At 48.6% G+C, this 16,159-nt stretch overlaps 1 protein-coding gene across 2 annotated transcripts in view; it reads left to right on the top strand.

The window, feature by feature from the left end:
- The first annotated feature begins 954 nt into the window (after positions 1 to 954).
- Positions 955 to 16,159, top strand: part of r (carbamoyl-phosphate synthetase 2, aspartate transcarbamylase, and dihydroorotase rudimentary) — a 147,393-nt gene continuing 132,188 nt past the window's right edge. The window contains exon 1 of one of the 2 annotated variants that reach the window (XM_076211810.1): positions 955 to 973. In XM_076211810.1, the coding sequence (XP_076067925.1) occupies position 973 (1 nt within the window). In that variant the 5' untranslated portion in view covers positions 955 to 972. Of the gene's footprint in view, positions 974 to 5,919; positions 6,267 to 16,159 lie in introns of those variants that run through there. The other variant, XM_076211809.1, reaches the window with a different exon arrangement.

Here is a 16,159-nt window from a genome sequence, read left to right as displayed (position 1 = left end):
TTTCCCGTTCTGGCTGATAAGACATTTGAGAATGAAATAACTGGGAATACCCATGTCGGACGAGCGAAGAAAAGTGATATAGCTATCTTCAGAACGGATAAAGGAAGCTGAAAAAAGATAGAATATAACAGGCGGCAACCAGAAATGTTGCCATCCTGGTTGATAAGACCACAAGAGAGTAAGATAATTGGTAATGCTCATGTTGGAAAAGCGAAGAGAAGTGATATGATAATCATCTTCAGAACGGATAAAGGAACAGGGAATATGGTGCAAAGGATCTGTTTGTATAAGATGAGAGTACTTCAAAGTAACGGAGCATTGATTGATTACACATTGATTGAAAAATATAAGGAAGGTTTCCACATAGATGTATAGATATCAGGAATAATCTAGAAGGTGTAGTCTGACAAAATTAATGAATTCGTGACAAAATGTGATTAATGGACATACAGCGACTGGTCTATGAGCATAGCTCCTAAGGCATGTACTACATTTAGGTAAATACTATTGGGTAAATACATAATTTCGGGAAATTTCATCATGAAGTTCATATATGTATATATATATATTTATATATATTTATATATATATATATATATATACATATACATATATATATATATATATATTGTCACATATATTCCCATATATGTAAGACGGGAATATTTTATTGCTTGGATAACGGCGCCTCGCAATCAAGTGGGGTGTCAGATTACAGGGGAGTACTGAGGAGGCGTGGGAAGGAGGTCCATCCATACAATGGAGTATTTGTTCTAACACTCAGCCTAGAACGAAGGAGAACGTTCTAGTTAATTGACCAATGAGGTTCAACCACCATAGACGCAATTCCTATGGGCCAATCAGAGGGTTTTTTGCAGAGAACCAGAGCGCCTTGAGCGTCAGAAGAATCAGTTTGAGAGTAGAGGGTACGATGTAAAGGTGTGTGTGCCTTGGGGCGGATTATCCGGCTGAAGTAAGTCCTCTGTACTCCCCCTGTATTAGTCGTAAGATAATCAACTCAGCTAGTGTTTCATCTAGTGTTTCATGCAGTGTTGGAAATGTCTATAGTAGTGATTTAGACAGTGTTTTCGTTGGTAAAGTATTAATTAATTAATTAATCTTCTTTCACCCCCGTTAAAAGTTTTCGAGCGGGAATCTTCTGTTTTGAAACTTATTTATTCATTTGAATGTAAACTAATTTACTCACTTGAATGTTCAGTGATTGTAATCCTTCATGTAATCCTATTAATTTTAATGAATAGTGTTAAACGTTATCTGTGCGTTTCATTTTTCTTGATTTTTATAAAATCAAGTGGCGGCCTTGAATTTCTTTTAAGTTACCCAAAGACATGGGGTCTTGGGAACTCAGTCACCCATCACTCTTACTATGTGTTACGAGTCTGACAGCTTTGTAATTTCTATTTGAGTTATCCCAAAGACATGGGGTCTTGGGAACTCATTTCATTTACTCAAGTCAGACATGTGAGCGAGATTCGTAACAATATTTATATATACATACATACATACATATACCAAGGCTTCTTCCCCCTTACCAGAGAGGTAGCCAAAAAGGACAAGGCATAAAATCATTCCCACCCATTCCATCCCCGAAAACACTCCACACCCCTCCACCCTCCCTCCCATCTTAGCACCTCCTAGATGACGGGTCATCCCTGCACCCTGTCCACTGCCCTGGGTCAGAAGCAGTGTCGCAGGACACAGCACATCCACAGCAAGGCCGCTTCATTAAATCGGCGACCCCCCTCTCCGTCACCCCATATAAAGGAGAGGACGGGGAGAAATCCCTGCGGGCTGCGTCAAAATTTTTGCTCACACACACTACCTCACCCCCCATTCCCCCGTCTATTCCACCTCATGCATCACAACATTTTCCATATACAACCATTCTCCATTCACCCCTGTCCTCTGTCCCCTCCCGTCCTTCCTCAACCGACATTCCCCTCTTCTCCAAAGCCCCCTTCACCCCATCCATCCATCTCATCCTAGGACGTCCCCTCATGTTCACTCCCTCCACATCTGCCTTCCATACCTCCTTTACTAGTCTTTCTTCACTCATTCTTTCCATGTGTCCAAACCATCCTAATACTCTTTCATCAACCCTATCTCCCAACTCCCTTTCCACCCCTGTTCTCCTCCTCACTTCCTCATTTCTCACTCTATCTAGCCTAGTAACCCCCATCATACTTCTCAGACACTTCATCTCAAACACATTCAAGTTCCTTCTCTCTTCCTCTCTTATGTTCCATGTTTCTGCTCCATACAGTGCTGTTGGCACAATCACTCCTTCATATAGTCTCCTCTTAGCATCCATTCCCAAATGTCTATTCCTCATTACACTTTTTAATCCACCAAGGCATTTACTCGCTTCTCTCAATCTACATTCTACCTCCACTTTCACTCCACCTTTTCCTGCCACATTTGCACCCAAATATCTAAAACTATCCACTTCCTCCAGTTGCTCTCCCTTAATGCTCACTTCCAGATTACTGCCACTTTCACCCCTCGTACATCTCATCACCTTACTTTTACCCACATTTATCTTCAGCTTTCTTCTATCACACACTCTCCCAACTCTGTCACCAACTTCCTCAATCCCTCCTCCGATCCTGCCACAAGCGCAGTGTCGTCCGCAAACAACAGCTGGCTCACCTCCCACTTTTCTCCATTATCCTTAACCATCTCCAATCCCTGACCCACCACCCTTGCATTCACCTCTCGCACCACCCCATCCATGTATAAGTTGAACAGCCAGGGTGACATAACGCATCCCTGACGAAGTCCCACCTTTACCTCAAACCACTCACTCTCTCCATTTCTAATCCTGACACAAGCTCTACTACTCTCATAAAAACTCTTTACAGCTCCCAGAAGCTTTCCTCCTATCCCGTATATCCGCATAACCTCCCACAGTGCCTTTCTGTCTACCCTATCGTAAGCCTTTTCCAGATCCATAAAGGCCCAGAAAACATCCTTCCCCTTTATATATATATGGGTCTTTTCCATTTTACGGCATGCAGAATTTTTTCACCAAATTTTCACCAGTAACACAGATTTTAGTGCTGAATACGAATATAACATTTATTTTGTGGAGAAATGAAAGGAAGTTGAAAAAATGGAAATTTAATGTGCATTAGTTTACACGGCGCAATGAACAAATGACAATATTCATTGGTGATTCATTGGAACTGGGATATGTCAAATAATATATTTTTTAAACAAATCCTCATTTTTATTTCGTTTCCGCCACATATATTCACAGAGATATGAGTCTAGCATCTGACGATGAGTACCACAATGTTTTTTATTTCTATGTTTTAAGGTGTGACATGTATTCTCAAAATCTTGAGTGTGCGCTCCGCTGGTTGGGTTAGGATAGGTTAGATTTGGTTAGGTTCGGTTAGGTTAGGTTTGGTTAGGTTTGGTTTGGTTAGGTTAGGTTAGGTTAGGTTTGGTTAGGTTAGGTTAGGTTCGGTTCGGTTAGGTTTGGTTTGGTTAGGTTTGGTTAGATTAGATTATGTTAGGTTAGATTTGGTTATGTTAGGTTAGGCTAGGTATTTGAAAACAACCAATGCAAGTTATATTAAGCATTCAACCTCTCCACGGTCTCTTCACTTAAGGCCGTCTAACGCCCAACTTCGCTAGGGAGTCGCCTAAAGCAGGGGTTCTCAAACTTTTTTGGCTGCGACCTCCTACAAATTACTTCGATAGAGTCGCGACCCACTTCCCCAATAACAACAACGAATTTCTGACAATCACTATAACGCATTTCCCTGTTTCAGTGTATCTGCTTGCCTGTCTATGTATGTATGTATGTATGTATGTATGTATGCATGTATGCATGTAGCCTATGTACGTTGCGCACGTATGTATGTATATATGCATGTACGTATGTAAGCTTGTATGGATCTCTCTCTCTCTCACCGTCTTTAAAGGCTGAACAACTTACCATTATTAATGGGAAGTATGGGCTTGCTTCTTGAAGCATAGCGTCTCCAGCCTTGGGGCGATGCTGGAAACCGCAACACGATCGCGACCCCTCAAAATTATTTCGCGAACCCTCTGGGGGTCGGGACCCCCACTTTGAGAACCTCTGGCCTAGAGCATAGGTAATTGCGCTTTGCAAACTAGTGCGCCATAAATTTCATTTCTTCAACTTCCTTTCATTTCTCCACAAAATAAGTGTTATATTCGTATTCAGCACTAAAATCAGTATTCCTGGCGAAAATTTGGTGAAAAAAATTTGCATGCCGTAAAATGGAAAAAATCCATGTATATATATATATATATATATATATGCATATAAAGATATGTATATATATATATATGCATATATATATATATATATATATATACACACATATACATTCTAAAGAGTTTAGAATAGCTGTGATAGCATGTTGATATTATTTTCACACGAGATATATCATGTAAGAATGTTACGGAAAATATATTCTGTTTATACCGATTTTCTAGTGTTAGTAGTATTTTTTCCCTGTAGTTTTTCATTTGTTGTCATCTGAATACAAAAATGTGGTATGTGTAAAGTGAAAGAAATCATCATTGGTAGGCAAGAACAATGTGAGAGAGATAAAAATTTAATGGTTCACTTTCTACACCACAAGTGCGAAAACAAAGAGAAGTGGTGGCAAATGAAGTGCAAGTCGTACAGACATATTCTTAAATCATACATTTTTCGGAATCTGAGAAAGTGTGACATGCAAAATAGCAGTCTGCTTGCCAGGGGATGTGAACTGGAATTGTCACAGCGTTTGGTCTCTGGGCCCCGGAATTTTGAATGCACCTCTGCTCACGATTCATGTAGGTCTAGAGCCCTAGACAGTAGATAATTTCGGCGTATTATTTCAAACGTAATTTATCTTAGTTTATTCTGTCACCCACAAGATGAATTTTATGTGTGTGAAATCTAAAACCACCCGTTATTTGTTTGGTATGGAATCGTATCATATGTAATCAGGTAAATTTGCCCTACAGATAAATAGGTCTCCGAAGGCCCGCCTTTGAATGGGTTGCTGTCTCAGAAATGCGGATATTCATAATGCATATGTGCGATAACTGACATATCTATCCCATCTGAGTAACAGCAAATGGGTAAAAACAACACCGGTCGGTTTAGATGTAACACAAATGTCACAACGCAGCAATCTAGCGTAAGGCTATTTTAAATTGCCTATTCAGACTATATGCATGGTAAAGAAAACTTACTAAAAACGTTAAGAGCTATCACACCCAAACCTACAATTACTTTATTTTTTTAACTTATAGCCTATAGTCAATAGATGGTGCTCACAACTCAGAAAAGTATGTAATAAAATCAACAGAGAAATACTGCTTGGCGACTCGGCAACAACGAACATGTTGAAATAGTTAACGCGGCGCAATAATTTTATGTTCATATACGGAATGCTGAATGCAACGAGCCTTTAATAAATGAACATTGCAGATTAATGCAACGCTCTACTTCATACGTTATTCTGATATGGTTGATATAGTTATTCTTATCAACATTTGGGGTGCTGTGTTAATATAAAATGCATACGACGTAGCTCATGCCAAATTAACTTTGTTATATAACAGGGCACATTGAAGTATGAGTCGCCGGACGACTGAGCAATTCTTGTTTGGATTATCACTAAAAGCACGGCAGAACTCGAACTAAATTTGGAAGGTCATAATTTGGCGTTGCTATGAGAATTGATATTAGTCATTCATTGAAAGCCGTGGTATTTAATATACATAACTATGTTATAATAACGTTATGACTATAACCAAATTTCGACACATAGATATTTGTAAACGAGTGCTGGAAGGATGTTTAAGAATATGCCAAATAATGTGAGCTGGTCACGTGATTGGATAGCCTTGTCCCGTCTGCCCAAACCCAGTCTTCTCCTGGCGTAAGAGGAGGTGGGCTGAGCAAACTGACGTGCGAGCTGGATCGTGTATTGTGGCAAACTTTTATTTAATCTGTTAAGGTTGCACATCATCTACATGATTTATATTCCCCTGCGTGGGGTCAGATAACATTTCTAGATTACTTGAGATTGCAATCCCGGCACTGTCAGTACTTCATAACATATAGGGCTGTACTTGATTGCAAACTCGACTCAAAATGCCGGTATACAGTGGAGATACAAAGGAAATCCCAGCCTATCTTGTTCTTGAGGATGGTTCCTCCTTCAAGGGGGTTCTCTTTGGAGCTGAGTTACGTACAGCAGGGGAAGTAGGTAAGTAAAACATAGTATTTCTGTTTTTGCACTTGAAAAAATTGGATCAGGGTAGTGTATCAACAGTGGACAAGTGTGAACTGGACCTACTCGTATCATTTAACACCTGTATGATGTGGGTTGTAGTGCAGCACCTGCAGAGATTACACTGACATAACATTTTCAGAATAGCCAGTTGTATCTAATCCACTGTTGTACGTTGGTGGCATATCTTCAGATAAAAAGAATTTGCCATCGGTAATTAAGATATAATCTGCAGACGACGAAACCGTAATCAAGGGATTAGTTATGAAACTTGGAACCCTTTTAGGCATGTGTATCCTTGAATCTTTCAGGATGGAATGTATATACGTTACAGTGGCGGTGGGGGTGAAATAGATTATTTTTTATACAAGAACATGTTATGTCGATCTTATGCAGGCAAATGTACGCAATTGCATTTTGGAAGGAGCAAATTTAATACATATTTGATATTACCTTGTAATTACGATGTAGACTACTGTTCATTTACAAATTATTTCATTATTTTTTTAGGGCAAGGTTTACAAGATTATTAGTATTTGAGATAACCAGTGCTTCTATCCTTGGACATCGCGCTTAAGAGATGAGTCGGTGGTGGTAAAAAGTGTAATGGAGTAGAAAGGAGTGATAGAAATGATCATTCTTCTTCAGGTAGATCCCAAATTATAAAATGTGTTTTGCGAGTGGCCCGGAAAGATGTCGTTGAAGTCCCCAAGTGACTAAATTACATTTGAGTTGTCAATACTCCATACAAGGAGAGGTTGATAAAGTTTTGTCCAATTGTTACATTTTCTCTGTAGTTTCCCATAGTGCACAAGCGTTTTCATGCAATTGTTCTGTTAGGGATTCACGTACTCGCAAATACAAATTGTCAATATCCTAAAACTTTTCATCGACTGGTTACCCCACAGCCTGATGACACGTATTGTACAATCACGTGAAGAAATTAAAGGATTAACAAAAATAGTAACTGTACACATGCACATCCATCCATCCATCCATCACTACCATTACCATCTATAGAGCGCTTACGCTGTAGGAACGCCCCGCACCATTTAAACGTTGAATTCCCTGCGATTCCCACCATTTCCCATTCCAACTAATTTTCGTCAGGATCGGCTGACTTGATCATCAGAGTTCTGCGGACCTTTCCTTGCTCCACCGAGGTTATATCTTGAGACAACAGTGATCAATATCGGGGAAGTTTACTCATCAGTCCCAAACCACAACTATTTTCGTTCAGCAATGCAACATATACTACAGATCGAAAACCACAGGCACGCCAGCCCACTTATATATACAAACAGTGCATGAACAGCATGTGAGTGGGATTGAGTGTCATAAGCAGCTGTTAGGCTAAAATATAGTAGTTGTTGCGAAGCAGTCCATACTCTTGGACCCAGACTTCTGGGGCAACATTGAGGGCACAGTCATCTTCAAATAAAAGATCGCGCATAGGATCCTGGTTGACTTTCGTCTTTGACTTTGCCGGGAGAGTTCGAATATTGAAGACTCCAGGATCACTTCTCGATCTGATCATACATTCCAATAAAAATGTAATCCAAAAGGTGTACTTTCTCTCCAGTTCCTTTTACGAGAGTAACCCCTATAGCGGCCGGTTGTAAACGGTTAGACGTGTTATAACCACCTTCCCGCCAATTTCCCGAGGTGAAGCCTCCATTGCTTAGGCCTGACACTGTCCGGCCCATCAGGTCGGGGAGAACCTTCAGAGTTCATCCCATAGAAAGGGTAGATTGAATGAACATGCAAATCGGGTGAGGAAGCAGAAGTTTAAACGGAAAAGTCGAGTGAAGAAACTATAGGGTTAAAGTTTAGTCGCGAATATATTGTACCGAACTGCAAAATAAATTAGACACAAGAGCATAGTAAGTAGATACACAAACTAAGCCATGGACAGGTGGGATAATCTTCCTGATAAAGAGTTCGTTTAGATCGGGACGGTAAAACTGTCGCAGTGTGTTTATTATAACGGCATATTCATGGAGTGGTATTGTTACTATTGTTTTGTAGAAAGACACCTACCGTGAAAATTAGATAGCTCGGAGGTAACTTTATGTATTTTGAAATGGAGAACAGTTGTGATTAATTAAAATTATCTGTTCATTACTTGTATAGTCTTGTAGGTGTTGATAATTAACACGAACTTGTACAGGGCTTGCCTTCATGCTGTGTGTGAAGCATGCAGACATGGTGAGTTTGCTGCGGTAGAAAACGTGCATCTTATCTTCACACTTCCGCGCGCGCAATCGTAATCTACAAGCGGGCATGCATGGAAAGTAACGTTTTATGTGGATGTGTACCAACGCCGGCGCTGCGGTGATCGGGCCGTAATTACGGGTTATTGGGACCTGAAGGGCACAGTAATTTGTGAAGGTACCTCAATATTTTCTTGGTAAGAGGCTTCAGTAGACAGGAGATTATTATAATGCATCTTTCATACAATTTGTTGCTGTAAAGTATATTTTATTTATTTGTTTGCTGAATAACTGTGGCCCACGGAGGCGGAAGTCTGAGATAAATATGTATTGTTTATTTTTCAAACTGTCATTTCAAACTCGTTTCCTTCAAAAGTTTTATAGAATCAGAAAACTGTGTCTGTGAAATGTGGATAATTTAATGTCTTCTTATTTCAAGACTCCTTTGTTTCACTTTTATTTTGCCATTGCCCGAAAAAGTTTTACAAACGTGGAAGCTGTCTTGTATCTGGCAAGAACAGTTGAACTGTTTGTTTGACAGGGGCTTTTGTCACAGGCTTGTAGGAGGAGGGGGAAGGGGAGGAGGTATTATTCACTAGTTGTCATACATGAAAATGTGAAGTCAAAATGGGCGAATTTGGTCAATCTTGGTCCCGGTCCATGGACCGTGTGTCTGCCTCTCGGTGCCGCACCTTCTGATGAGAAATGATGGGCCTCGCAGGTTCTCCACTTTTGAGGTCCCCGGTCGTTAGTCCCACCCTTGAGGTATTGGCCAGGTAGTTCTACCTCGTAATTTGACCCTGGTTTTTGTGTAATTGTGTTGTGGGATGCGAAGAAAGCCTGGAGGCTAAAATACCTCCATAAATTTATCAAGATCACTAAGACAGACCAGAACTGTCGGGCTTGAAAGGTACTTATTAGAGAGCCGACTGATTGTATTTAGACGGGAATGAAATTTAACGAGTTCGTCATTGCTTGTCCTACGAGTCGTACAGTTGATATTGGACTGTGTTCATTAAGCTTTGTTAGTATGATGAAATGTGAATGATGGGATTTGCCAAGATCCAGTGTAAACTTGAAACATTTTGTTCTGGTTAACGTTAGATATTAAATTTCGAAGGCCCACCTTGGCAGTAAAGGGATAAGGAAAAATTCAACTAATCCGTGAAAATCTAGTGTCACCCTTATGGTTGTTCCTATGTCGGGTGAGTAATATTCAGCTTGATAGAAGCCCCCTGGGAGGCTTAGATGACGCAACAAGAACGATAAAAAGATTGCGATGTGAACAAGATAATTACGGGTGGAAAAGTAGGAACACGTGGACACTGATCGACGCAAGTCGTTATCACGGTCGTCTGGAGGCTTGGGTACGATATGAATGGATAGGAAGTTCCATGCTCAAATGTTACGCACTAGTGTCAGGATTGAGATTGTATGCCGGTTTATATAATGGCGAACACGGCGTCCAGCGCCTCGGGACTTTTCAAATGAATACAGAATTTGGAGTCGATTACAACTGTAGTGTGTGTGTTGGGGGATTTCAATTTTTAATTAAGTCGTCCATTGACTGCTGTATCATAATGTTGGCCTTCGATGCATCGCGGTGCTGAAGTGACTGAACACGTACGTAAGTTCGGAGGGCATTGGGTCGAAGGTATGAACATGTTCAATAAAGCGGACTAACATTTCTGTTGATACCAAGAGACAGACTTTATTTGGCCGAGGGTCGAGCTCTGAGCCTGATTGAGGTCCGAGGTCACGATCGACCAAGGCTTTGTTCAGGCTGAATGAATTCGCTTGGCAGTTAGCATAAAGTAGGATTTGTCGTCGTGGAGCCGCCGGAACAGTGTTGAAGGTTTTCGTCAAGGTCGGATGTGGGTGGGCCTGGCGGCTCTGACACTTTCAATCCGGTAACATATACTATGAACTCTGCCCGCCCGTCCGGGGACTGGCGGAAGCTTCCGTCCCAAGGCGCTTAATGTAATTTGAGTGGTCGGAATCTGCCGTGAAAGGCCTCTCAAGTCGACAGAGGCCCACTGGGGGCCGGAGTTCACTTCCAGCTGCATGGAAGTCTCTCGTTCTCAGCCGGGGTAAACTATCGTATTTGTAGAATGAATTATGAGCCCAGTTACCCGCCTTATGCGGAGAGGATATACGGATCGTTGCTACAGCGTCTGGATTGGCCCCTCTTGTCTCTCAAATCTTGACTCCCTCGTTTTCTCCCTTCTCCGTTGTCTTCCTCCCCCGTGTGTGTGTCTCTCCCTCGCCCGTGGTCTGTCTCTCCCCCTCCCCACTCCCCCTCCCCCGTGTGTGTCTCTACCTCCCCCGTGTCTGTCTCACTCACTCCCCGTGTCTGTCTCACTCACTCCCCGTGTCTGTCTCTCTCCCCCTCCCCCCTCTTCTCCCTCCCTCCCACTTTCTCTCCCTCCCACTTTCTCTCCCTCCCTCCCACTCTTTCTCTCCCTCCCTCCCACTCTTTCTCTCCCTCCCCACACTTTCTCCCCACCCTCCCCACACTTTCTCCCCACCCTCCCCACACTTTCTCCCCACCCTCCCCACACTTTCTCCCCACCCTCCCCACACTTTATCCGCTCCCTCCCCACACTTTCTCCCCACCCTCCCCACACTTTCTCCCCACCCTCCCCACACTTTCTCCCCCACCCTCCCACTCTCTCCCTCCCACTCTCTCTCCATCCCTCTCTCTCTCCATCACTCCTTCCTCTCCCTCTCCTTCCCTACTCTCTCTCCCCCTCTTTCTCTCCCTCCATCTTTCTCTCCCTCCTTCTCCTCCTTTCTCTCCGGCCCCCTCTTATCCTCCCTTCCTCTTTCCTTGCCTCTCTCCTCTCTCCCTCTCCTTCTTCTCTTCCTCTCCTTCTTCTCTTCCTCTCCTTCTTCTCTTCCTCTCCTTCTTCTCTTCCTCTCCTTCTTCTCTTCCTCTCCTTCTTCTCTTCCTCTCCTTCTTCTCTTCCTCTCCTTCCTCTCTTCCTCTCCTTCCTCTCCCTCCACTCTCTCTCCTCTCTCTCTCTCCCTCCCTCTCTCCCTCCCTCTCTCCCTCCTCTCTCTCTCCTCTATCTCTCTCCCTCCTCTCTCTCCCCCTCCTCTCTCTCTCTCCTCTCTCTCTCCCCCTCCTCTCTCTCTCCCCCTCCTCTCTCTCTCCCCCTCCTCTCTCTCTCCCCCTCCTCCCTCTCCCCCCTCCTCTTCCTCTCTCCTCTCCCCCTCCTCTCTCCTCCCCCCTCTCCTCCCTCCTCTCTCCCTCTCCCTCCTCTTCTTCTCTCCCTCCTCTCCCTCTCCCTCCCCCTCCTCCTCCTCACCCTCCTCTCTCTCTCCCTCTCCCTCCCTCTCCCTCTCCCTCCTCTCTCTCCCTCCTCTCTCCCTCTCCTCTCTCCTCTCCCTCCCTCTCCCTCCTCCCCCTCCTCTCCCTCTCTCTCCTCTCCCTCCTCTCCCTCTCTCCCTCCCTCCTCTCTCCCTCTCCCTCCTCTCTCCCTCTCCCTCCTCTCTCCCTCTCCCTCCTCTCTCCCTCTCCCTCCTCTCCCTCCTCTCTCCCTCTCCCTCCTCTCTCCCTCTCCCTTCTGTCTCCCTCTCCCTCTCCCTCCTCTCCTCCCCCCTCTCCCTTCTGTCTCCCCCCCCTCTCTCCCCCCTCACCCTCCTCTCTCCCCCCTTCCTCTCTCTCCCTTTCCCTCCTCTCTCCCCTCTCTCGCTCTCCCCCTCTCTCTCCCTCCTCTCTCCCCTTTCCCTCCTCTCCCTCTCCCCTCTCTCCCTCTGCCCCCTTCTCTCCCCCCCCCTATCCCTCCTCCCTCCCCTTCCCTCCCTCCTCTCTCCCTCCCTCCCCCCTCCTCCCTCCCCTCTCCTCCCTCCCTCCCCTCTCACTCTCCCTTCTTTCTCTCTCCCTCCCCTCTCTCTCCCTCCTCTCTCTCTCTCCCCCCCTCCCTCTCTCCCTCCCTCCCTCTCCCTCTCTCCCTCTCCCCCTCTCTCTTCTCTCCCCCTCTCCCCCCTCTCCCTCTATCCTCTCCCTCTCTCTCTCTCCCCCTCCTTTCCTCTCCCCCCTCTCACTCTCTCTCTCCCCCTCTCCTCATCCCTCTCCCCCTTCCTCTCCCTCCTCCTCCTCTCCTTCCCTTTCCCTCCCTCTTCTCTCCCTTTTCCTCTCTTCTCTCCCTTTTCCTCTCTTCTCTCCCTTTTCCTCTCTCGCTCTCCCTCCTCTCTCCCTTTTCCTCCTCTCTCCCTTTTCCTCCTCTCTCCCTTTTCCTCCTCTCTCCCTTTTCCTCCTCTCTCGCTCTCCCTCCTCTCTCGCTCTCCCTCCTCTCTCGCTCTCCCTCCTCTCTCGCTCTCCCTCCTCTCTCGCTCTCCCTCCTCTCTCGCTCTCCCTCCTCTCTCGCTCTCCCTCCTCTCTCGCTCTCCCTCCTCTCTCCCTCCTTCCTCCTCTCTCCCTCCTTCCTCCTCTCTCCCTCCTTCCTCCTCTCTCCCTCCTTCCTCCTCTCTCCCTCCTTCCTCCTCTCTCCCTCCTTCCTCCTCTCTCCCTCCTTCCTCCTCTCTCCCTCCTTCCTCTCTCACTTTCTCTCCTCTCTCCCTCCCTTTCCCTCCTCTCCCTCCTCCCTCTCTCCCTCCTTCCTCCTCTCTCCTCCTTCCTCCCTCTTCTATCTCCTCCTCCTCTCTCCCTCTCCTCTCTCCTTTCCCTCCCTCCCCTCTCCCTACCCCTCTCCCTCCTCTCCCTCCTCTCCCTCTCCCTCCTCTCTCCCTCCCTTTCCCTCCTCTCTCCCTCCCTTTCCCTCTCTCTCCCTCCCTTTCCCCCTCCTCCTCCCCCCTCCTCTCTCCCTCTCCCTCCTCTCTCCCTTTCCCTCCTCTCCCTCCCTTTCCCTCCTCTCTCCCTCCCTTTCCCTCCTCTCTCCCTCCCTTTCCCTCCTCTCTCCCTCCCTTTCCCTCCTCTCTCCCTCCCTTTCCCTCCTCTCTCCCTCCCTTTCCCTCCTCTCTCCCTCCCTTTCCCTCCTCTCTCCCTCCCTTTCCCTCCTCTCTCCCCCTCTTTCCCCCCTCTCCCTCCCTTTCCCTCCTCTCTCCCTCCCTTTCCCTCCTCTCTCCTCCCTTTCCATCCTCTCTCCCCCTCTTTCCCCCCCTCTCTCCCCTCCTTCCCCTCCCCGCTCCCTCCTCTCCCTCTTCCCTCCTCTCTCCCCCTCTCGCTCCCCCCTCTCTCCCCCTCTTTCCCCTCCCTCCCCCCCTCCCATTTCCCTCCTCACTCCCTCTCCCCCATTCTCTCCCCTCTCGCCTCTCCTCTCCCTCCCTCCCTCTCCCTCTCCTCTCCCCCCTCCCTTTTCTCCCTCCTCTCTCCCCCTCCCCTCTCCCTCCTCCCCCTCTCCCTCCCTCCCTCCCCCCTCCTCCTCTCTCCCGTATTCTCCCTCCTCTCTCCCCCCTTCTCCCTCCTCTCTCCCCCTTTCTCCCTCCTCTCTCCCCCTTTCTCCCTCCTCTCTCCCCCTTTCTCCCTCCTCTCTCCCCCTTTCTCCCTCCTCTCTCCCCCTTTCTCCCTCCTCTCTCCCCCTTTCTCCCTCCTCTCTCCCCCCTCTCTCCCCCTTTCTCCCTCTCCCCCACTCCTCCCTCCCCCCCCTCATCTCCCCCCTCTCCCTCCCTCCCTCTCCCTCCCTCCCCTTACTCCCTCCCCTCTCCCTCTCCCCCCCTCCCTCTCCCCCCCTCCTCCCTCCATCCCCCTCCCTCCCTTTCTCCCCCTCTCCCCCCTCCCTCCTCCTCGCCCCCCCTCCCTCCTCCCCCCTCCTCTCTCCCTTTCCCTCCTCTCTCTCCCTTCCTCATCCCTCCCCCATTCTCCCTCCCTCCTCACTCCCCCTTTCCCCCTCTCTCTCTCCCTGTCCCTCCTCTTTCTCTCTCCCTCTCCCTCCCTCTCCCTCTCTTCTCACTCTCTCTCCCCCTTTCTCCCTCCTCTCTCTCTCCCCCCCCTCCTCTCTCCCTTTCCTCCTCTCATCTCCCCCTTTCTCTCCCCTCTCCCTCCTCTCCTCCCCCTCCCCCTTCCCCTCTCCCCTCTCTCCCCCCTCTCCCTCTCTCCTCCTCTCTCCCTCCCCTTCCTCTCCCCCCCCTCTCCCTCCACCCTCTCCCCTCCTCCCACCCTCTCGTCCTTCCCCCCTCTCCCTCCTTCCTCCTCTTCTCCTCCCTCTCCTCCTCTCCTCTCCCTCCTTCCTCCTCTCGCACCCCCTCTCCTCTCTCCCCCTTCCTCCCTCTCCTCTCCCTCCACCCTTTCTCGCCCTCTCCCCCTCCTCCCTCTCTCTCCTCCCTCCGCCCTCCCCCCCTCTCCCCTCTCCTCCCTCTCTTTCTCCCCCCTCCCTCTCTCGTTCCCCTCCTCTCTCTCCCTCCCCTTTCCTCCCCCTCTCCCCTCCCTTTCCCCCTCCTCCCTCTCTCCTCTCATCCCTCCTCCCTCTCTCCTCTCCCTTTCCCTCCTCTCTCCCTTCTCCCCTCACCCTCTCCTCCTCTCCCCTCTCTCCCCCCTTTTCCTCTCCCCTCCCTCCCTCCTACTTCTCCCTCTCTCCCTCTCCCCCTCCCTCCCCACTCCCTTTTCCCCCCTTACTCCTCTCCTCTCCCCCTCCCCCCTCTCTCCCTCCCCCTTCCCTCTCTTCTCTCCCCCTCACTCACCCCTCTCTCCCCCTCTCCCCTCCTCCCACTCACCCCCTCACTCCTCTCTTCCCTCCCCCTTTCCCACCTCTCATCCTCTCCCTCCCTTCCCTCCCTCCTCTTCCCTCCCTCCCTTTCCCTCCCTCTCTCGACTCCCCTTATTCCTCTCGTCTTCCCCTCCTCCCTCCTCCTTTCCCTCCTCCTCTCCTCTCCCTATCCCTCCTCCCCCTCTCTCCCTCCCTTTCCTCCTCTCTCCCCTCTCCTTTTCCCTCCACCTTTATCTCCTCTCTCCCTTTCCCTCCTCTCACCTCCCTCCCTCTCTTCCCGTCTCTCCCTCCCTTCCCCTCTCTCCTCTCCCTCCCTCTCCCCTTTCCTCTCTCCTCTCCCTCCTTCCTCTCCTCTCTCCCTCCTCTCCTCCCTTTCCCTCCTCTCTTCCTCTCCTTTCCCTCCTCTCTCCACTCTCTTCACCCCCCTCTCCCTCCTCTCTCCCTCCTTCCCTCCCTTATCCTCTCCTCTCCTCCTCTCTCCCCTCCCTTTCCCTCCTCTCTTCCCTCGTCTTCCCGCCTCCCACCCTCTCCCACCTCTATCCCACCCTTCTCCCTCGCCTCTCTCCCTCCCGTTTTTCCCTCCGTCTCTCCACCCTTTCCCTTTCCTCTCTCCACTCCCTTAATCCCTCCTCTATCCCTCCCTTTCTCCCTCCTCTAGCCCCTCCCTTTCCCTCCTCTCTCACTCCCTTTCCCTCCTCTCTCCCCTCCCCTCTCCCCCCTCTCCCCCCTCTCTCCTCTCCCCCCTCTCTCCTCTCCCCCCCTCCTCCCTCTCCCCCCTCCCTCCTCTCCCCCCCACCCCTCCCCTCCCCTCCCCCCCCCCCCCCCCTCCCTCCCTCTCTCCCTCTCCTCCCCTCCCCCCTCTTCCCTCTCCCCCCTCTCCTCTTCCCTCTCCCCCTTCCCCTCTCCCCCCGCGTGCTTCTCCCCCCTCTTTCCCTCTCCCCCCTCTTTCCCTCTCCCCCCTCTTTCCCTCTCCCCCCTCTTTCCCTCTCCCCCCTCTTTCCCTCTCCCC

Source organism: Oratosquilla oratoria, chromosome 29 (assembly GCF_046742065.1).
Source record: "Oratosquilla oratoria isolate Oo_2021 chromosome 29, ASM4674206v1, whole genome shotgun sequence".
In the NCBI taxonomy this organism is placed as follows: Eukaryota; Metazoa; Arthropoda; class Malacostraca; order Stomatopoda; family Squillidae; genus Oratosquilla; species Oratosquilla oratoria.
The sequence above is the reverse complement of the archived record's forward strand: the minus strand, read 5'-3'. Positions and strand labels throughout refer to the sequence as shown.